At 36.1% G+C, this 23,203-nt stretch overlaps 2 protein-coding genes across 4 annotated transcripts in view; one reads left to right on the plus strand and one right to left on the minus strand.

Annotated features, from left to right (window-relative positions):
• The window catches only part of ODR4 (odr-4 GPCR localization factor homolog), a 22,789-nt gene extending 418 nt beyond the window's left edge, over window positions 1-22,371 (plus strand). The window contains exons 1-14 of one of the 3 annotated variants that reach the window (XM_026853767.1): window positions 1,044-1,113; window positions 1,816-1,950; window positions 2,387-2,518; window positions 2,903-2,998; window positions 4,054-4,160; window positions 4,872-4,908; window positions 5,037-5,177; window positions 5,800-5,895; window positions 6,409-6,474; window positions 7,815-7,943; window positions 8,556-8,646; window positions 10,158-10,343; window positions 15,928-16,020; window positions 17,209-22,371. In XM_026853767.1, the coding sequence (XP_026709568.1) occupies window positions 1,852-1,950; window positions 2,387-2,518; window positions 2,903-2,998; window positions 4,054-4,160; window positions 4,872-4,908; window positions 5,037-5,177; window positions 5,800-5,895; window positions 6,409-6,474; window positions 7,815-7,943; window positions 8,556-8,646; window positions 10,158-10,343; window positions 15,928-16,020; window positions 17,209-17,276 (1,341 nt within the window). In that variant the 5' untranslated portion in view covers window positions 1,044-1,113; window positions 1,816-1,851 and the 3' untranslated portion in view covers window positions 17,277-22,371. Of the gene's footprint in view, window positions 1-1,043; window positions 1,114-1,812; window positions 1,951-2,386; window positions 2,519-2,902; window positions 2,999-4,053; window positions 4,161-4,871; window positions 4,909-5,036; window positions 5,178-5,799; window positions 5,896-6,408; window positions 6,475-7,814; window positions 7,944-8,555; window positions 8,647-10,157; window positions 10,344-15,927; window positions 16,021-17,208 lie in introns of those variants that run through there. The other 2 variants (XM_026853769.1, XM_026853768.1) reach the window with 2 other exon arrangements.
• The window catches only part of PDC (phosducin), a 19,498-nt gene continuing 18,488 nt past the window's right edge, over window positions 22,194-23,203 (minus strand). Inside the window, exon 4 of the mRNA XM_026853770.1 lies at window positions 22,194-22,980. Coding sequence (XP_026709571.1) covers window positions 22,453-22,980 — 528 coding nt within the window. The 3' untranslated portion in view covers window positions 22,194-22,452. The remainder of the gene's footprint in view (window positions 22,981-23,203) is intronic.

Genomic DNA, 23,203 nt, shown 5'->3' on the forward strand with positions numbered 1-23,203 from the left:
CAAGGATCCTTATTAATGGACATGTTTAATAAAGAACAGTATTTCTAAAGAAAGTAGCTAAAAATAGTAAGACTGCAGTAGAATTTGAAAAAAGGTATTTTTGAAGGCAAAAAAAAATCATTTCTGGATTGAATTAACATTGTTTAAAATACTTTGTTAGCATGGAAAGTGATATGCTTCCAGAAATGATCCATAAATAGCCTAATTGATTTTAATAGTATTTACATTTCTGATGTAGCTAGAGTACATTGTATCAGCACAATTATGCAGTAGAGTCTCAACAACTTAAAACTTCTTTTACCTGTACTCTATTTCTATGCAAAAACAATAAAATCCCCACAATCCTAGGTATCAAGGGATCTGATTATTTTTAATGAACACTTCTTATAATGAACTCTTAATGCTGTACATACCATTGCACTGAAAAAAAAAATCAGATCTAAATTTTGGTTATCTGAAACAGCAACTGTGACAGAGAGCTTAACTGTAAAATACTTAACAAAAGCTGAACTAACCTCACTCTCTGGCACAGTGAGCTTCTAAGGAAATACCAAAGGACTTTTATTTATCTTATGCTTCCTATCATACTCTACAACTTCAAATAATGCTGCTCCTCCAACCACATATGCCAAGAAATGACCTGCTAAAATCTGTGGGTTACCTTAGTTTACACTATATTAATTTACTTTAGCAAGATTTTTATCATGAAAGAGACAGGTGGAAGTTTATACCAGAAGTACATCACCCACCTGATAAATTTATTCATATTCACAACCCTGCCCAGTGCTTACACTCATTTACACTCTTGTCTCATTTCTAACCCCATTCTCTACTGGTATTATCTTTCTGCGATCAAGTAAGCTCCAAATCAATTAACAGTATCAAGAACATTTAACAGAAAGATAATGGTCTTCAACATGGAATTTAACAGAAAAAGTATAAACCTAAGGTTATTTGAGAGTTGGGTACACAAATCATTATTGCTTTTCCACAAGGATCAAAGCAGACTGAAGTTTGTTAAAAATCTGATGAAAAGCTGTTCTGGGCTCCAGTGCGGGTGCAGGCGGTGCGGAGGGGCTGTCGGCCCGGCTGCGTGGGCTGAGGCAGGGTGAGGTGGGTGATAGCCTGTCTTCGCGTCCCGGTCCACCGCTTTCTCCAGCAGACACTTCTGCGGGCACTCAGAATGCCTTTTGCTTCCTCACCATGTGATCTTTAGCTTCAGCTTTTTCACAGTTAATTGTGGAAGTCCTCAACGTGCGAAGCAGTTTGCAGAACAGGGCTGCACGGAAGAGAGAAGTGTTTGTGGCAGTCCCCATGTCTGTGGTTTGTGTGGCTGCTGACGGCAGCTGTGAGAATGGCGTTTGGATGCGCCACAGATGCTCTATTTCCAGTGTCTTAGGAATTGGAATGACAGTTTGAGTGGCATATTTCAGTAGAAGTGTGGAATTTAGCAAGTCTGTCAGAGGAATGCGAATACAAAAATGCACACTTTAAATTCTCGTCTCTGATGAAACACGATGCAGCGAGAAATTGTTTGGAGACATGTTTTTCCTAGCATTTATTTGCATGACTTGCCATGTCATTTCAGTGACAGATATTTAAAATAGTTTTCTTTCAAGTAAGGGTCACATACTTCTTTCTCCAGTATAGAGACTTAACGCTTTTCATTTAAAAAACCAAACTTGGTGGACCATGAAGCTACCCAAGTAACCTTTGTTGACAGATAAAAGTATTAATCTATTCAGGATCTTTGTGTGGGACTAATTTGTATGTAACAGGTGTAGTATTTATACTTTCTTTGACTTTGTTTTGCAGGTTGGAGCTATAATACTTAGTCTTAAACCTGCAGCAATGGGTAGAACTTACTTTGTTGAGGAAGCTATTGGGCAGTATCTTTCAGACCTCAGCACAAACTTAAACCCTTATGTCACTGGCCTGTTGATAGGGCAGGTAAGTGTAATATCTGAAGCCTGTTCCATTCATTCATGAAAATAGGGGAAAACCCTCTTGGCCTTAATTACCGAGGATAAGTAGTCTATTAACATCACATTGAGCTTGTATAATGCAGGAGGGTGGTAGTATGACCAGAAGGGACTTTTGTGAAGGGTTTGCAGTGTCAGCCAACTATTTAAGTCTTCTAAAATTGTTTTGTGAAAGATATGACTCGCAGAAAAGAAATTAAAATCGTGAAGATAAAATTCATTGCTAAAAAAAGATTTAAGGTAAAGCCCCAAAAAATCATGAAGTAATTATTTTTGTAACAGATTACTATAGAGTTTAACAATACCTAGTGTAAAGCAGCCCTTATAGTTACTATGTTATGCAGTATATTCTCAGAGTGGATATTAGTCTCATGGTATATTGCTTATATTGGTGTTTTTGAAAGTGTTCCCCACAAAGAGACTATGTAATTCGGGCTGTTCGTACGCCTCCGAAGGAAGAGCTGAAGGGAGACCACATCACTCCTTCAAAACTGGCATCTGTTGATGAAGAATGGATAACTACACATGCCAGTCAGGTAACACAGCCTGAGTTAGTGCAGGGGATGGGAGGAAGAGAAAGGAAGTAAGATTGACAGAAAACTATCTCATCACTAGTGTAATCTCAAGCCTTTTTCTCAAAAAAGAACCTTCCTAACTGTGCTAGGCACAGATATTTTAAACCAAAATATCTATATTATTTCAAAGTTTCAGTGATGAAGTAAAGACTTAACAGGACTGGAGCAAGAAAATTCGAGATGTGTTCCTACATTTCAGAGGAACCTATGAGTGAAAAGCAGTCTTGATTGTTTGATTTCTGCTCTTGATGCATACTTGTATCATTATACATTTTTGATATATCCAGTTACATGGTTGCTAGATCTCTGATTATTATTAATAAATGTTTATTTTTATTTTTAAAGGTTTCTAGAATGCTTCCTGGAGGCATATTAGTTCTTGGTGTATTTATTATTGCAACTCCAGAACTGTCAAAAGATAGTCAAAATGCTTTGCGTAAGGTAAGTAGACTTCCTGGTGAAAATAGGAATACCTTTAGGTGTGTATTTGAGTAATTGTCTATGATTGAGTTGATATATATGGTTGCTCTGTTGCTTTATTATTAAAAGCACAAATGTTCTGGTTTGACACATGGTTTTGAGATGGAAACCACAGAAATCGCTGTCCTGTGGAACTGTACCATAGCTTGCACTAGCTGAATTTCTGTTTCTTGTGATGTTTGCTACTGCAATAGCAGATCTCACTGTGTTTACTGAAAATGGACGTTCTGGCTTAAGGAAAACATCTTCGAGGTTTATACTGAGCTAAATCCTTGTGGCACAATTGTTTGTAATGGTAGCTATGTTAGTTTTTTTTTCTGAATGAATTGTTCAGATTAGAGATGTTTACAATAATGAAAGATCTGTAGCTCTGATTCCTTTAAAAGAATATCTTGTATAGAACTAGCAGTGCTGACTTAGGTGTGTGGACTTATATTTGAAAGCTACTTTAAATGTGCTACTGTCTGATAGACTTAAAATGCATTTTTGTTACAGTACTGGGGCATCTAGTGCCATATTTAGTTTCTGTTCTGTAGATGTAGGTTCATGTTATCGTTTTCATAAAGTAAGCATGGTAAGTGATTTAAGCATGAGTAGGTTTTGAAGCCTAAGTTCCAAGATTCAGTTTTGGCAGTGCAATTCAATTGTATTTCTGTTGTGGTTACTGAAACTAGTAGCTGTTTTGCACATTTGTTTTTCCTGATCCTGGACTGGTTGGCATAAAGCTGTGGTATTGTTATAAGGAGAAAAGCTTACAAGTTGAGTATGTGAATGTGTGTTACTTGGTTTGATTTATGAGGAAGCTGAATTAAGATTTCACAAACAACATTTGCTTTGGAGTAGTTGCCTATGAATCTTTGTTGAATGTTCTTTTAACATGACATGTAAGCTGTATTTCCCATTTATACATAATTGTAATATCACTTGGACTAAGAACTTTAGTACAAGACTATTTTCCTTAAATTATAATGCCTTATTTTTGTGGGGAAATCCATAATACTTGATTTTGTCTTTAGCTAATCTTCTCAGTGGAAAAGTCCTTGACTAAAAGAAGGCTCTGGAAACCTGCTGAGGAGGAGGTCTCGGACAGAGCAGCTCTTCAAATCTGTTCTGCTACAAAAAAGTATCCTTCATGAGCAAGCTTTATTGTTTGAGACTGCTATCCCCAACCTATTTTCTGTAGTTATTTCTGAATGAATGATAAATTGGGAGGAGGAAGTTAAGTTTGAATTCAGATCAATAAGTTGGAATCATTAAGGTTTCTTATTAGCCATGAGTAAGACTTTTGACCCTCTTATCTGTGCAAAACTTTTCATAATTTCTTAATGTTAGGTTTATTGGTGTGGTGGCATCAAATTTTGCCTTCCCCAGTCCTGATTTGCATAAATTGAAGAAAACACCTAAAATACTGTATAGTTTCTTGAGCTTGCTGTTATCAGTGATAACTTATATGGAAGTGGGGAAGTAGCGGGCATGTGGGATCTGTACTAGTGGTGCAGAAGAGTGCTGGGACTGTTGATAATGAGGTAATTCAAGGAGAGAAAGCAAGGTTTTTCCTTAGGTGAGAGAGGAGGACAAATTGCAAATTGGTGCATTGGTAGTCTCCCTGTGAATACCTATTGATCTTAATATATTTGTAAGAGATGGGACAGCATCATTATGATAGTTGGAGTTTACAGTCAAGTGTTTTTCCACTTTTTTACACTAATGAAAGGTGAGAACTTTCTTCAGAGCATGAATTAGCTCAACAAAGAAGTAAAGGACCAAATTAATTATGAATTGTTCTTGCTTGGTTTTTTGCTTTTCACTGGATCTTTTTCTTTAAGTAGCAAAGAGTAGTTTGCCGAACCTATGATGTCCAAGATCCAAAGGTAAGCTTGTCATCACCCTCTGTGTCATATACAGATTTTTAATGTGTAACACTCTTTAAAAAAAAAAAATAAATTGAGGTATACAGTGTTTTGTATAGATGCTTTATAGGGTTTTTTTCTGCTCTCAGAGTTCAGCTAAACCAGCAGATTGGAAATACCAGAGTGCTCTCTCTGCTTCCTGGTTAGCTTTGGACTGCACAGTAAATGTTAATATTCACATTCCACTGCTTGCTACTTCACCAAACCATGACTTGGAGAAGAATACCAAGGTAACTAACCAGCTGCACCAGTTTTGTAATTGGTCTCTACCCTACTTTTTCTGTTGAAAATAAAGTGAAAGATTTGAATACTGTGAGTGGAGTAGAACTAAAAAGTGGAGAATGTTTGGCAGGTATTCCTCTTTTACATGTAATTTGAAGGTCCTATGAAGCATTCATAGTATAAAAAGTGTGTATAGCTTTTCTTCTGCTGTGCCTAGTGTTGGCAGTTTCCTTTGCTCAAAGTTATTTAGCAATTGTTACGAGTGTTCTAACTAAAGTCTCTTCTGCTCCACCTAGTGAAAGGTTACATCCACTGAGAACAGGGGTATGGTGTGCTTTTAATATGAATTGACTTTCAGTAGGCTGCATCCCTCTACAAAAATGAAATCCCTGGGGTAGCACTTCAGTATTTTGAAATCCTTGTTTCTTAAGGAATATATTCTGAACATGGTGGTTTTAGGATTTAGTTTTGGAAAAGCATATAGACAGTTTTTCCGAGACTTTAAAACTCTCTTGGAGTAACTGCTGAAACATGTATTTCTGTAATTTTAGCATGATACTGTCCAACTCTTCTAGTGAAATTATTTTTTTCTCTTTCTTACGAGATTTTTGTGTTTGTACTTTTTTAAAGAATGGGTTAAATCGATGGTCAAAACAGATAGAGGACAGTGTTTTTCTGATCAATGGACAAATTAAAGATGATGATACAGAACTACTGGAAGGGCAGGTGAGTACTGAACAACAAGGAATTGAACTCTAATGGAGTATAGTTAGAACCTCTGTAGTTAGAGATAAAGCATTGACTGAGATGCCTTCTGTACAATATTTGTTCATCTAATTGGCCTGTGTCACAGGACCGCTTGTGTTCCCATCTTCATTGCTGCAGATTGCCTCTTTTTATGGCAATGTGAACACAATTATTATATGTAAAGTTTGACTAAAATTTTTTCTATGTGCTGTCTCATTAAAAAACATAAGTAAGGTGGTGTGAATGTAGGTGATGAGATTTCTAAGACCTATATATGTCTAAATGTTTAACAGAGTGGAAGCACCTTGTTTGGCTGATGACTTAATCTCTCCATTTAGTTTTGTAATTATATTCTCATGGCTATTTTTTATGCACCATTTTTCCTCTCTTAAAGCCTTATAGACTAGGGCACATTTTATACCATAGTGAGGAGGCTGATTCATGGGGATCTTCATTCATGTTTCATGATACAAGGAATTTTTCTTCCCTCAGAAAAAAATAAGAGGAAATACTCAGTCCAGTACTCAGTTTTCTGATGTCAAGGTTCTGACACAGTTGGTGAGTATTTAGTGGTTCGTAAAGTATAATCTCACTGTTGTCTTCTAGAATACAATAAAAAATAAAATAACATTCAGAATTATTGTCTAGAAATCCAGTTTACTTAATCCTAAAACTCCCCCCTCCCCCTCATTATTGACTGTGAAACTGATTGTGGACAGATCTGCTTATTTCATGTCTTCATAAGTTCTTGTGGAGTGATAACCATGTTGCTGAATAATTGCACAGTATAGCTGCAAGTAAAATTTGAAAAACTGATTATAGAAATGGAGTTCTGTGAACTAATTAATTTGATAGCAGGACATCTCTACATACCTGCATATGTTGATTTCAAGGTGACTTTGATACTTTTCTGTATCACCCTCACACTTCAATATGCCATGGCTAGCTATGCACATTTACTTGAATGCTTTCATCAGAAGCTCAGTTGCTAGTACTGGATTAAGGTGCAGATCCTGGGAGCTGAATCACAGTCTAGAGCTGTTGGGTCTGTGTCAGGAGTTTCCTCTCTATCAGAGGTTATGTTGACCTGAACCCTGAATTAGGTGCCTGAGTCTAGGTCCTAAAGTTCAAATGTGTCCAGGCATTGTTTTGTAGGCTTCCTGCACAGCACAGGCTATCCTGCTTTGTCAGGTAGTTCCTGGATTCTCTGAAGCTATGTTTAGCAAAACTTTTAAAAATGTGTAAAATGCCATTTTAAAGATTTGATGAGTATCTTGTAGTCTTTTGTTGTTACATTGTTCCAGCGGTTAATTGCCTCAGAGAGAGGAAAGCTTTTTATTTTGGCAGAGGTAGTTGATGCAGTTCATGTGAAAGTTATGCATCCTGGTGTTTCCAGATGTTGTCTTTGAGTGCCTCATGCAGCACATTAATTGTTTTGGTAATTAGGGTGAATATTTCTAGGCATTTGATACAGTTCTAAATGTGACCACATATATAATCTAGCACTGACTGATGGGATACCATTGACTATGTTTACCTATATAGTAAACATTCAGACTTCATCGTTCAAAAAAACCACAAAATCTTTAAAATACTTCTAGATTACAATATTGATATTAGTCACAAGCCACTTGCCTGAAAAGTTTTTAGAAGTCTTATAGACAGAAATATTGCAAGAAATGAAATGTCTGGAAAAGTAAATACATTTTCCATAAAGGAGAGAGATTTTCAGTCTTAACTAAGAAGGCTAGAAAAAAAAAAATAGAGTTCTGAATTATGAGGGAAAACAGGTTATATGTAAACATCTAAGGTATGCTAGTAATTTCCTATCTCTGTTTTTGTTATTCATGCTGTATGTGCCTAGGTAACAAGATAAAACTGAAACATTTATTTTTCAGTCCCAGAGTTCAAGTCATAGATCAACAGCTACAGTCCAGGTCTGCAGTGGTTCCATAAATCTCAAAGGTGCTGTGAAATGCAGAGCCTATGTACATAACAACAAGCCAAAAGTCAAAGAAGCTATTCAGGTAGTGAAAATGTGGTTAAAAAAAACATTTTTCTGAAGTACATGAAATTTGTCATACTGTTTTTTCTTTGCCAAAACATCATGGTCTAAACTTGTGTCAAGATATTCATCCCCTCAAACATAAGGACTTTTTTAGAAACCATCTGTGTGTGTGATGGATTCAGTTTCTTTTTCACATTTAGAAATCTAAAATTTCTAAATTAATTTTTATTTTAATTTAATTTAGAATTAAGAAAAGGTTACACACTATATTTTTGTATGTGTAGAGGGAAAATACAGATTTATTTGTTCAGTGATTTTTATTTTTTTTTCCTTTATTGAGCCAATGCCTTGCGATTATTTTTCTTTTTAATAGTAATGACTAGAAGTTGTCAGTTTTTACGCTAACAAAACATTTTTCTCAGCTTTTAGTTGTTTTCTTTTTTGATTTTAATTCTTTTGATGTTAATTTCTCTTTATTGGACTTTTAAAATTCTCTTAAGAGTTTTTATTTTCTGGAGTAATACCCTTTCAACATGGGTTAAACCCTGTGAGGGTCTCTAGTTGTTCCTTAGTGGTCAAAAGCTTTGCAAATGGCTTTTATATTACTGATGTTTTTGCTTTGTCCTTGCAGGCTTTGAAAAGAGACATAATAAACACATTGAGTGATCGTTGTGAAATACTATTTGAAGATCTCATTATAAATGAAGGACCTCACAAAAAAAGTAGGAATTCAGAAAAAAAACAGCTTACATTTGCATTGAATTTTGGTTCTCATAGAAAATTCTGCTTTGGTTAGAACAGGATAAAAAACAAAGTGTAATTTGTTTTGCAGCTTTGACTTTTTCTTAAATCATGAGAATTTTTGTTAAGTTTAGATAATGTTCTTTGGCATCACAGTTTTCACAGAAGGTTTGTGTTCCTTTCTCATGACCACAACACGCAATTTCAGCTTCTTGCTCACTGCTCACAGTTGCAATGCCTGTCATTGAAGTTCTAACTGTAACTTGCACATTTTAAATTTATTTTTTTTTAATCACTGTACAGTGTTCCTGTTAATATTGAAGTATGCTGAAACATGGTAGGATTAAAAGAACCATCTGGACATGGCATTCTGTGTTCTTGTATCACTTGAGTTATGCTAGTAGACATGAGCTCTGAAGTTCAGTAGTTCATCTCCATTAAATTAAATCTGGCATTGTATGTAGTGATTATGATGTGAAGTATCCTGACTTTTTTTTTTTAAACTATACAAAGATATGATTTGTGTTGTCTCTGTCCCCTGGACTTAATTTTCTTCATCAAATACTATTTTACAGGCTTTGTGTCTTTTAAAGAAGTAGATATTATTTCAGCACCATGAATAATTGCTGGATTGTGTTAGCTTGAATTTAACAGGGCACTATGCAGTGGTCAGAACATACTGCTCATTGATCTAATAGAAATAAAGCTTCCTATCGTGATTATATTAAAAACTAAGGCGGTATATGCTGAGACCAGATCTCCTAGCTCACGTTGGATGATTCTTTAAACTTTGAGTCAGTACAATGCTGTCAATTTATCTTCTTGTATTGTTTTGGGGTTTTTAAAATATTAGTTAATTGAAAAATCAGTTTGAAGATGTTACATAAAGGAAAGCCTTTAAAAAGATACTATCTTTGGTAGTGAAAAGAAATGGAAACAGTTTAGATTGTGTAAGAAAAAACGATTCATGTTTGGAGTTACCATTTACCTTAGGCTAACGTGGTTCCTTCTGCTGTTAAAACAGCTTTATCCAGCTTGTTTTCAATTGCGTGCAGTTCTCAGTTTCCTCTTTAGGTGGCACCCGTAATTTGTGGTTTATGGTGTAAAGCAGCCAAATGTTTGCAATCCTTTGTGGTATTGAAATCATGTGCTGTTCTGTGTACACACTTATCTGCAGTCTTTCCCGGAGTTCTTTTGCTAGTCATTCTAAACGCGAAGAGAGGTCTGTTTAACATTTTATGGTCTATTTTGGAGGTGTCTTGGGCATTTCTGGAGAGATTAATAGAAGAACATAAATCAGCATAATAGCAGCCAAAACTTTCACAAAACAGTAGCAACTAACCAAGTAATGCCAGAAAACAGGACTTTTACATGGAAACCTTGAGCAGTTCTTTTGCAATAGCTGTATCTTATGGTCAGAGATTAATGAGGAATCTTACCATAAACTGTCAAGGCTTTTAATTGGATGATATTTTTCCCCCTTTTCTTTTAGGTTTTGAGAGGGAATATCATGTCTTGCCTCAAAGACTGTTTGTCCCTATTGCTGGATCCAGTGTGATGCTCAGTGATTATAAGTTTGGTGATGAGGCCGATGGAGAAATTCAGGAACGTTTTGTTGAGATGTTGGATCAATCTGTGCAAGCTGAAGATATCCATATAGCAGAGGAGATTAACACAGGTAAACACAGTATCTGAGAACCAGGATATAGACTGCATCATGGATTACGAAAACACTGACTAATGGCATAGGCCAGTTTTATCTAGATAGAGATATGCTTAAAGTTGGCTTACTTCGTATCAAGCTCTAAAGGTTTATATCGGTCTAGTTACAGTTTAAATATATTTGTGAAAAGCGGTAAGGGTTCTTGCAGTTTTTGTATCTGACTTATAACAGACCTCTCAAATATTTTGATTTTTCACTGCATTATCTGTGCAACCATGGTTACAGCTTTTGAGCTACCATAGATACATAAATATATGGCTGAACAAGGTTTGTGTACATTACTCTGCACATGAATTAAGGGTGATCTATATTGGCAAATAAACTGTTAAGGAAAACCTGTAAAGCTTTATATTCTGGTTACTTTTTCAGTAGTTAACTTTGCTGGTTTAAGAGCTGAGTAGTTCTGATACTACTTAGAATAAGAAGCTGAAAGCTTTAGCCAAATCTACTGTTTTTTCACTAAATATTAAAAAATAAATATACTCTAATGTGTCTTTCAGGAAGATCTCATGCAAAAACCTGACTTTCAGAAATACCAAGTACCTTTTTTTGTTCTGAGCATTTTCATTTATGTATCAAATGCAGTGCCCAAAACTGAAGTTTTGTGATTGACCCAAAATGGAAAGGAAATTGAGAGAGCTTTTCATTTTCTACTGAATGTCTTAGAAGTTTATGATCTGATTATGAGGCTCTTACATTTCTTTTAATACAGATATTTTGCTAAAAATCTGGTTACTGACTTTATTTTTCTGCATATTTCTGGTTTGTATTGTTTCCTGTTTTTTGTTTTTCCCTATGTGACTTTGATTTCAGTGTAGAGTCAGAGCTGTAGTACAAATGCATCTAATAATAATTCCTGTGATCTTATGGAAGAGATGTCTTTTCTTCCCTTTTTTTTACAGGGAAACAGTTACAGTTTTATAAACCTAAAAAAAAAAATTTCATTAATTCTCAGATAAGAACTTCGGACACTTTTTAATGTTGATATTTAGGAACAAAAAATGGAGAATGTAGCCATGAGCTTGCTGTGTTGGGTGAACTGTGGAACTGATACTCTGCTTGACTTACTTGTTTTCTTGGAGGGTTTTTTGAGTTTCTTAATTTCAGAGCTAACCATAAATTCTTATGTCTTTCCAAATTAGACAGTTTTTCCAGATTTTAACTAAACCTGTTAGCAGTGAATCTGACTCATTATCTCAAGAAGTAAAAGATATACACAGCTCAAGAACCTCAAGAAAAACAGAAAAGCCAATAAAAATATCTCTTGCATTATAAGAGTAACTAGTAATCTTAAAAGCTAATTATTATTGAGCTTTAAGGAATTAGTATAACTTAGGGAAGCAAATAAATATTGTAGCAGTGGAGATAGACATGGGAGGGAGAGAGAAGATGATTCAATTGAGCTTTATTGCTTATGTAATGATGTATGATCAGGATGTAGGGAGAAAGTACAATTAGACTAACAGCAATGCCTCACAAGGATTTTGTGCCATCAATATATGTGAAGTGATGTCTAGATAGCTCACAAAATGAGTTTGTGTGTCCTTGTAGTTTGCTGGTTATAGTTAGGTGTGTGGGACTTATTTTCTTTAAAAAGAAAAAAAAAAAAAAGTAAATTAAAGTGCACAGCAGAGGAAAGGAGAAAAAAAAAAACCAACCCATAGGGGATTTCAGAAAAAACTGAGACTGGCCTTGGCCCAGTAAACACCATAACGTTTGTCCATAGAATGAGCTCTGCTAATAGTGGTGATAGTAATAATGCTATCAGCACAACACTTTTTGATTCTGGTAATTATTGTTATGGTGTTATTAACTTGTGGTTTATTTATACACTTTTATTAATACAAGCAAGGCTGTTTTAGAAATTAGACTTGTTAACTTGTGTAGGAAGTGTTCTGCATTGTAAAGAAAAGCATTAATTTTGCAGTATGATTTTTATTGGTACTTCAGTATGAGGTGTCTAAGTATTGCTGGTTTTGTGACATAATGAGAGTTTGTGGTTTCCCTTGTGTAAAGGTGTTTTCAATGCATCATTCCATTTGGGTAGCATTTGTTTTTTCCCAAAGCTTGGTGCTGTGTTTATTAATAATACTCTATATTCAGTAATGGTGTGAAAATTGGTTTGTAGTGAATTCTCACACCAGCCTTTCTGTTTGTATCACGATTCCTGTGGTCTTAGACACTAACGTTGAATTAATTGGAAATGCTATCCGTAGTGAAGTTCTGGGGAAAGTTTGCTGATGAAAAAAAAAATATTTAAAGAACATAAGCAGGCTTTTGAGATTATTTTTTGTTGCTCTTTAAAAGATGCACTTGAGAGAAGGAGGATCTAATAAATATAACCGAAAGTTTTACTTTTTAAGCAGCTTTTAGTCAAAACATATGAAATAATGGTAATTTGAGAAGATCAGTTTTATGTGCTTACTTAGCACAGCCTCTGCTGCTGTTGCCTACAGTTTTATTCTTTTGATTCTTATTCTTTTCAGTTGTCACTGAAAACCGGGATAAAAACTTACCAACACCAATGTGATGCGGATAAGCAGACACTTCTTTATTGACGGCCAGACGTGTAGGGGAGTGTTCTCACTAACAACACGTGCCGGGCACCAGAATACTCCTTATATAGAACTTACTCGTACATATTGAGTATCCATACATAAACATACAATCTCCAAGAAATCATTAACATATTCTCCTTCTGTTTCTGATTCTGCGCAGTAAAGTTTAGAAATGTCTTGAAATGGGTCTGGGGTGTAATGTGAGTAGGTGGTCCATGAGTCAATGGTCGTGATCACCTCTGCTGGAATTACCTTTTGCTTAAGGACAGTTTTCTTTGGCAGGTACTTTCAAGCTGTTACGGTTACTTCCCTCAGTTCCCATTAATCCTGGACCTTGATAACTACTTGCGTTCTTCTGGTCCTATATATGTATTATAAATTAGTTTACAAATCATCTTGTGTTTTGTTACCTAGGTTCTAACTGTTCCTACTAAATAATTATGACCAATCCCTTTGGCCTTGGTATGGGGCTGTACAGGGGATTTTAGAGTAGCAGTCAGTTGTTAGATTCAAAATACAATAAATGTAAAATTATTTTTTACTAAAATATCTCTTAATTCTATACTTACATTAAAATCAAACACAATTTAATTTCAGTTGATAATAAAATCAGTAACACAGTGAGGTCACTACTAGGCCATGCTTTGAAATTGTTATAGAAAGTAAAAACTGACCTCTTTATAAATAGCTCTAACACTGTAATTTCAGGGTATTTAGTGCTTTAATACAAGCAATTGAAAGCTCTGCATTTATGATTGGCTTTACTAAATCCCTGTTCCTCCTTCGTGCAGGGGGTTGGGAGGGTGGTGTGTTAAATACCCTGAGTGGATAAACATAAATAAGACTTCATTAGTGGTAATCACATCTTTGTTAGCAAATTTAAGAATTAATGAAGAATTAAGAATTCATATAGTTGATACTAGAAAGCATCTGCTTTTGAAAACTCTTTGTGTGATTTATACTAAAGCTGCTTTACGTGCAAGTCTTCCATAATTTAATGGAATAAATGCCTTTGGTAACTAAATAGCTCAAGGTTGTTGTTTGTTTTTGTTTTTGTTTTTTACTTTTTCCTCTTTCTCCCTACACCCCCTCCAGCAAGTGAGCATTGCTGCCTTGATATGCAGCTTCAAAAGTTACCTTCAGAAAAGTGCAACAGTTCTTCTGAAGGTGCAAAGAAACATGAAGTTAGAGGGCACAAACTATCTCACTTGCTTGTCAGAACTAAAGCAGAAAGAAACCTGCTGGATGTAGACTTCAAAGGTGACCCAAGAAAGGTGGACAGCTTCTCTAAAAGGGATATGTTACTGTTTTATATATTAATTTATGAATTGAAAACTGTTGTCGTTCAGAAGGAATGTGGTGCTCTTACTGTGCTAGTTAAGGTGCTTACTTAAAAAGCTATCTTGCAGCAATTAGCAATGCATTTACTCTAGTTGAAGATAGTTGAAGTGTGCATATCTATATATCTTAATACCCTCTTAAGTTTCATATCAGACAGTTACTAATTGCTGTGCTCTAGTTCATCATATACAAAGTCAGTGGATTCGAGGGTAAAAATGGGTAAAGACTTCTCCTAAATATCTAGTTTGATTGCTTTTGCATAACAACAGATCTTGTGCAAGTTTGATTTAAATTTGGAAGACAGTCTGGCACGACTCATCTTAGGTGACAGAAACAACCTTTCCAATCACACATCTAGATTATACATTTCCCCCATAGCTAATGATATGATAAAGTACTTTTCCATGAATCATTTTCATATGAATCATACAAGGGATGTGCCTTACTGCTCAACTATATACTTTGTAATTTACAGGTGGTTGACACCCCCAGCCTGGAAATGGGAGATCTATTTTTATTTAGATCAGTAGTCTGTGGGCTGCTAAAACTTGGTATCTGGTACTGTTATGGCTTTTTCTTCTTCATCTTCTGAACAAGAACAATCTGTTAGGCTTTTTTTCTTATCTCAGCATGCCCATTCTGTTCTTCCTGAAGACGCCCAGATCTCACTGCAGTAGCACAGTTGCTTTCTCTTACTGCTTACTTGTCCAGAAGACGTCTGCAATAGTAGCTACTGAATTGTAATCCAAACTTTTGATGAGTGATACCTTAGCAAACTGTCCTGGAAACAGGAATGCAAATTTTGAAGAACTTTAGTCCCCTACCTCCAAGTAGCCTTATCCCTGAACTGTGTAGTCCAAAACACGCTTTCTCTGTGCAGGACAAACAGACAGGGTCAGAGGACTCAGGATTAATTCCCTTCTTTCTCTTCTCCCTCTCTTTAACAAGATGGGTATAGCCAATTGATTAGTGAAATCTTTGGAAAGGAAATTCATATTTTGTTTGGAATCCCATCAGTCTTGTAATAGAGTCAAGCTCTTTCATGTCCTGGCTGAGCAGTCTAAGGATTTAGTAATTGTTCCAAAGAGGAATGAGTCCTCTATGCCTCCTCTGAAAGTGTAAATTTAGGGGATCATCAAAAAAGAATTTCTGTGCTTTGAAAAAAATGCATTTGTGGCTATTGGGTACAGAAATTTTTCTGGGCTCACTCTTCTAGTGGCAGTGGGTTTTGCCTGGAGCCTGAACTCTTGACACATGGCTTTGAAAGGAAAACTTTGGTGTTGGAAGGTGGTTAATGGTTCATTTTGGTGGTTCCCTCTCAGAATAGTCAAATTCTCTCCAGGATATGTAAAGGTGGTTGGATGTCTTACTCTGGGAACAGGGTGTGGAAAATGAGTTTTGGAAGAGGAACTCCTTCCCAAATGTATTTTTTTTTTCTCTTTATTTTACTTTTTCAGCTACACAGAATAGTACTACGCGGTTGCTACTGTACCATTTCTACTAATATTAACTGGTTTTTCTACCATAAATGTACTTTATAAAGTCGATATGAAGTTCTTGTCCTTTTGCATTAATTCAACTGTAAAACACAACTGTTAGCTTTTCACCTGGTATTTACTTCTTCACTTATTTCCATGCAGTTGATATTTCTCCAGTTACTGATAACATGGATGACACACAACAGAAACAACTAACAAAAACAACATTGCTGTTGAAACTTCAACAAAATATGGGTATGTTACCTCCCTGATTTTTGTTAGGACAATCCAGAAACTATAATGGGCCCTTTCAGTACTGTTAGCATCCACAGCATTATTAAAAAACTGATGAGGTTCATACGATACTTTTCTAAAATGAGTCCATTTCATTATTAGTGCGGGGTGTTTCTGGGGTGGAAAGAACCAGAGCTTGCTGTTGGAACAAAACCAGCATTTGCATTCATTCAGCCTACAAGTTGATACAAAAGGCTCATGATGTAGTGTTATTTCTTTTTTGGAGAGCCACCACTTCTATAATTCTGTACTTAAAAAAACCAAAGCCAACACAGTTGAATGGCTTTGTCAAGCAGGCATCCGTAAATCAGCTAGCGACTTGCTAATCTTCTGAAGCTGACAAATATGTATGGGGTTGGTGCTGATTGTCTGCCTCAAAAATTCAACCACAGAACTCTTTCAAATACAACTTCTCCATGATATTCCTTTGTCCAGTTCTCATAGATGTGTCTGCACTTAGTATGATTCTCTTTGCTGTGAGCTTTGAGTGTCTTTTTGTACTAAAATACTACTACACTTCAGTCAACAAACGAGAAACTTTTGTTTTCTATTAATTTTTAGAAGTAGAACATGGTAACTGGAACATTAAAGAGTAGTAGCAGTAAATATGTGTTTGCTTTGGATGTAAAAATGTTTTCCCTTGAATCATCACTCAGGTGTTCCGGGGGGTTTTTTGTTACCTTCTCAGCTGCATCAGTAGCAAGCATGTTAATGAATAGGGAAAAGTTTGTTGTGCTACTTACAGAGTAGATGCAATGTGACTTACAGAGTAGATGCAATGCCACACAGAAAAGAAAAAACTTTCATAGCTTCTCTTTCTTAAAGCTTAAAATTTTTGTTATTTTTCCTCGTCTGATTCCTAGAGTTAAGCAGTAGTGCAAAGGATGTGGCTAAGCTACTGCAGAAGTATACAGTCAACTGAATTTCTGGAAGGATCCTGCTCTGATTAGAAATGACATATGGACCTTTTTATAATTTAATTATCTGATGTCATAGCTTTAGATTTTGGCTTAGCAGTGGTAGATAGTTTTTGGGGTGGCTCTTTATCCTCTTGCTTGTCCTTGACCTTGACCCTGCCCTCCACACCCTAACTGCTGCTGACTCTGCTGCCCTTGCCACTCACTGAATGCATTTCCTCTGTTATTTTAGGTGTGGTAATAGCAGCTGCTGTTGCAGTCTTTGCATCGATCTTCTCTTTCAATTACTTCAGCGATTAAACTCAAGCAACGGGAGCTTCATGGAAATATGGGCCAGTTACAAGATGGAAACACCTGGGTTTAATATATTAGTAGTTAAGAATTGTTGCCTAAATATCACAGGTTAGATGTTGAATTTAAATTGTAATTGTAGGTTCAGTTACCTTGTTCCAGCACACACTTACTGTATCAAGTAGAATCTTGCAGTTACAGTATCAAGTAGAATGTGAATCAGGTTTACAGGAAACTAACCTTGTCGCTCTGTATAAATGAATGATAGTATTATTTTCTGGAAAGATCCCTTAAAGAAATGTAAACCCTTCATTTTCTTCCTACTTGCTGTTTTAATGCAAAATGCTACTACTGATGTTTTTCAGGCTATTGGTAAGACTATAGCATAGTTACCTGGTGTGACAATTCTTCCTTTTAGGGTTCCTTTGCTAAGAGAATTCTCATTTTGTTAAAGTTAATTGGGGAAAAATTAGATTTAATGAAGCCAGCATTTGACTGTATGCATTGTTTTAGGTAATACTGGTTAACTAGCATAACAGGGACACAAACAGTTTCTAGTAGTTTCAAGACTAGACCAATGTAAATACCTTAGTTCAAGACCTGGAGAACTCAGAAATCAATAAAACTCAGAACTTTTGAGATGTGTGTATGTTGCCTTTTACTCAGTGCCTTGTGAGGAGGATTTCTCTGTCCAGCTCCAATTCAGTCATTGTTCCCTTGGAATATTAACTATTTCAGTAACAGCTACATGTAGGCAGCCCTTTTGGATTATCATGGAAGCTGTCAAAGTTGTTTGCTAATTGGGATTTTTAGACCATAAACAGATAGCTTTCCATTATGAGATCTTCTCCAGGTATTTTAGGCAATAACACTATTGTTTACATGCCACGAGGAGAGCGGAAGGAGGGAAGAATTCTAATAAGGTTAGTAAAGATAATTTGTATATGAAGTGTGATGTTTACTACAATAGAAAAAAAAAAATCCAGATTTTAGGCCATTTTAATACCACTGCAAATTTCTTTTTTGTATAAAGGTCCTGGAATGCTTAAGAAACAAATATGAACACTTTGGTTCTAAAGCATAGTCAAGGATGACTGGGTTGCTTTCAATAAAAGGCAACTATGAGAAAGGTGTCTTAAATACTTTTGCCTCATCTGTGTATTCTGTTTTACATGTTTGGAAAAAGAGCTGCTTTTAGTACTGTAACTATTTTGGAACGCAGCATTGATCTTTTGTGCACAGTATTGCTCAAGTAGGGCCTCTCAAAGGAAAGTGAATGTTGTAATGGAGGCAGTGTTTTCAGCTGCTGCATGTTTTATAGATGCCTGTTACTCTGTGCAGATGGGGGGAACCAATACACAGGATGGTATTGTGCAGAAGCAGTTGATTCCAGGGGAGGTTGAGTGCTATCCAGAAAATGAGATGAAATTTGTAAAGTGCTTCAAAATGTAGTTGGTTTAAAAATCGCTCTGCTAAGGTCTCTGTTACAAGAAGGAGCAGGGGAATAATGATAAAAAACAACTTTGCCTTTTGTCTTTTTGTCTCCTTTTTTTCTTGGCGGGGGGGCAGGGGGGCAGGGGTTGCTTTTGGAGATTAGATGCAAAATGGTTATTCTGTAGTTGCCTATTACTCAAAACTTGCCATATAAGTGGAGTACAACATTTGAAATGCTAAGATATCCTACACCAGAGAAGAAAACTGTCATGAAACGCTCTTCCAATAGTTCTTGTTTAGCACCTGTGGTGTAAAAAGTAGATCTTGTATGGAGGTATTATTCCATGGATTCCCTAGCAAAGATCTATGCTTTTCTTCCCTCCCTGCAGGCTTATTCACTGTTTATAAATTATCCTTCTCTTTATGGTGTTACTACAGACTATCAAATTAATCCATCAATTTATAACTAGCTAGATATCAAGGTGCTGTGGGAGTCTAATTTTCCAATTTGAGATTGGGCAAAGAAAAATGTTGCTCTGGATGACATTTCTGCTTTAATACAGGAGACTGCATTTAACTACCATCTGTGTAATAAGAAAATAATTTAACTCTGTCAAAGAAAAAGGGAGTAATTTGACTTGGATCTACAGACTGAGCTTTCCAGTCATCCTGCCATGAGTAAATAGTGGATGTAGAAGAAAGCAGGTTCTTGCTTGTCTAAGAATTACAGAACTAACTAGGAGGGGATTTCATTGTCATCTTGCTCTCCATACTTTCTGTACTGTTAACCAGTGATAACATAAGAAAATGAATTCTTAAAGAAGAAAAAAAGGTGTGTGTAAGAGAAAAGGAAAGCAAGCTTTTAAAAGTCTATTTCTTGAATGCTGTTTAGCTTTTGCTCAGGTTTCATACAGGATTATCCTTTTCCTGCTACCTATATAATCTTCTGAAGCTTCTAATTTGTGAAAACTCTATCGTGACTGAAAAAGAGCTTTGTTAACTTGTATGCATAACTGCAGATATATTTTTATTTTAATATGTAAGAGTCTAGAGGAACAGTTGGGACTTCCACATCTGAAAATCTAGCTCTTCTAAGTGTAGTTCTAAAATTGGTGTTGGGGGATAATTTTATACAAACCTTATTTTCTGTGCTATGTAGTTTTAAAACATAGTTTTAAAAAACCTCAGTGGATTTGTACAATGAGGTTTATAATTCCTCACATCTGAGGGGTAGCATTTGGCATGCCAGTAACAGACATGCATCTGCCAGAGCTTCTGTTCTCAGTTGGATCAGCAGTGACATCATTGACAATTACTTTCCTCCTCCATTTTTGTCTGCATCAGAATATTTGAGGGCACAAAGCATCTCTGTGGCTGAGTCAAAAGGAAGAATAACTGTAGCTGAGGGTAGCAGGAAGGCTGCTCACATGTACTTATTGGAGCATTTATTTTTTGTTATTCACGAATCTTCATACAGCAGCATGCTGTTTGAGTCAAGTCTTGCTTTTTGTTTTTAAGGTGGTTTGGGGTTTTTTTCTGCAGAAATATGGACGACTTGTGATCAGAGCTTTATCTGCAACTTCGTTAGTCATGAGCTTCTGTTGAGGCTTAGCATCACGTGTGTTGGGTTTTTTTTTGTTTGTTTTTTTTAAATTACAGGTTAAAGGAAGTCCTGCTTAAGCATGCTTAATCTGTCTCTTAAATTGGAGTGTTAGCTTATTTCTTAAAACTAGCTATAAATGTAGTTTCTGTGGTGGTTATTGTTAGGGTTTTTTTGCTTTCAGCCTGGTGTCTCAAAGAAATGAAGCTTACATGATCAGGCTGCTGATATGCAGCCTAGTAGATTTTGTACCATGTTTGACAAAGACAGAAAGTTCTCAAGAATATTAAGTTCTCACCAGTTACATGGAGATTTTCTAGTGCGTAGAGGACAAAAATTTTTCATGCTGCTTCTTTAAAACATGTAAGACAAATACTGTACAGCTACTCAGGTAACTGGTTATTTTGATGATAGAAGACAATTTATTATTTTCTACATAACCTGTTATAAGGCCGTCAGATTTTCATAATGCTAGGTATATCTGCAAATAGTAGCTTTCTGAAGAGTCGACCTACAGATGCAAGTGCAATGTTAAGAGGAAGGTGATTTTAGCTGAGGGGTAAACATACTTGAGTAAGGGGAAAAAGGACTGCTCCTAGGGAAAAGCTTTATTCCACCAGAAAGACTTATGACAGTCTTGCATTCAGAAATTTACAACACAGAAATCATAACGCTTTGTGAAGATGCTATTTGAATTCTTGGTGGAATAAAATCATGAATTGTTTTACAGGTTAAACAAGATTGTACGTTGTTAAAAGATAAGGAACTTCATTCTTGTCACTTAGTGTACACAAGGGGATCTTTCTAGTGCTCTGTTAAAATACTAATTCATGGCACAACAATATTTAAAGTAGAAATTCAGTAGCATTTTGATAGTCCCTAAAACTGGACAAACAAGACATATTTAATATTTTTGGGGGTTTGGCCGTTATTTAAAACAATGCATCAGTTGTGGTTTAAATTATTTTTTGTGCCGATCTCTTGGAGAGTAGTGTAAATTTCAGCTACTCTATTGAGTGGAGAACAAAACATGTTTAAAAGAGTGGAAAGAAATGTTAGCAACATTGTGTGCAGTTAAGATATATATAGTTCTGTCCTCAGAGTAAGATACAGATATTTCTATCCTCAGAGTAAAACTCAGCCTCTAGCTTTGCTGCTATGCAAAGGAAGTAATTGAAATGTTTATAATGTTTTCTGTCTTGTCTCAGAACTGGTTGAGGTGGATTTTTTAGACGTAGAGAGAGGGAGGTTTATAGTGACCTTTTCCTCTCAAACAGATTGTTAACTTGTAGTTCTCAGCAGCATCTCTTTAGCAAAACTTCAAACTTTGAGTTTAGTCAGTGTCTAATGAGTTCTTACAAATATTTCACGTTTGAAGATAAAGGTTATGTACTACCAATACATTTCACACTTCCAATGGCAGGTTTTGAGAGCCATTAAGCTTTATTCAGAGTTATTACATAAGCATAATATATTTTTTTCAATAACTTGCAGACATTTTTGATATTACTGTTCAAAATATGGGCAACAATGAACTGAAATTAGCTGATAATGTGTCTGTGTTAGCTGTTTGGATGACAAACTTACAGAAGCGCTTCTGTATTTTCATGAATATTGAAAGTTAAATGCGGAAGCCTGAAATAACGTCCTGGATACCTAAGCCATTTAGGAATACAGAACTCTGGGCTGTTTGTCCTTAAAACTGCTAGATAAGATCTTGTTACTACTGAAGTTGGTGGAGGTGAATCTGAGGAGCCAGGACTTGCTGTAGAGCACAGAGATGGCTTTGTGTATGCAGAGAGATGGATCAGTCCTGTTCCTGTGGAATGAAGTTCCTCTTGTGCTTTGTGGTGACAGACGTGGGCCCTCACTTCTTAACTTCCTTTTTTTCCCCTTAATTTCTTACAGATAACCAGTTTCATCTCCTATGCTTCCTATTACTTGTGGCTGGCATAGAAATAATTATGTATAGGACTACCAGTTGAATGTGTTTTAAGTAAGATTCCCATACTAACATTTAAGCAATTTTTATATGGAGTGTATCTTACAAATAAGTTAGCAAAGACTTCTCTAAATGAGATGGGTGTTACTGAGATTAATTTACAACATACTGAGGAGGAAAGGGAGGCAGTGAAGACTATGGCTCTCTAATTATTCAACATCTTGCTCATCCATGTTGCCATTTTCCAGTGCTGGAAGCTCCCTTTCAGGTAGCAGCCCATACTCATTTAGGAAAGACTCCACATCCACAGCAAAAAACTCCTCATTGAATTGTTCAGAAATGCTAATGAAATTGCTCAGAAGCTCCCCACCCTTATATACAAGTAGAGTGGGAAGCACTTCATTTGAGAAGCGGTCTCCAGCCCCTGTGTCGGAGGCCTTGATCTTGCAGAACTTGACGGTGGCATACTCAGCCGCCAGGCAGGTCAAGCTGTTGTTGAGCGCATCGCAGCCCTTGATGCCATCTTCGTAAATGTGGACAATGACAGTGGTAGTTTTCCATTCTTTCTCAATGGTTTCCAGGAACTGTTCCCCATTCTGCAGCTCACACAGGTAACCATACTTTGGCCCAAAACTCAGCCTCTGATGCATATCCTGCATGCAGCGTTTGCGATATTTTTGTAGGCAACTTTCATCTTCTTGCTCATCCTGAATTAATTCATACTCCTGCATGCTCATCTGTGAATATTGAGAGAATGCTATATTAATAATTGTAATCTGTTGGTGCTGAAACAGGGAGAGACTAAGTTGTTGTCTAAAGCACATCGCATCGAAAGCTTAGCCAGGAGAGCAGTCCCTTCCTGCAGTGACTCTGGAAGGTCTCTTCAAGAGACAAGTAAAGATCCTGTCTCAACACTTGCATGTCAACTTGATGGTATGGAAGACAGTTGCCATATTTGGC

This window comes from Athene cunicularia (assembly GCF_003259725.1).
Source record: "Athene cunicularia isolate RWA chromosome 8 unlocalized genomic scaffold, athCun1 chr8_part1, whole genome shotgun sequence".
Lineage (NCBI taxonomy): Eukaryota > Metazoa > Chordata > Aves > Strigiformes > Strigidae > Athene > Athene cunicularia.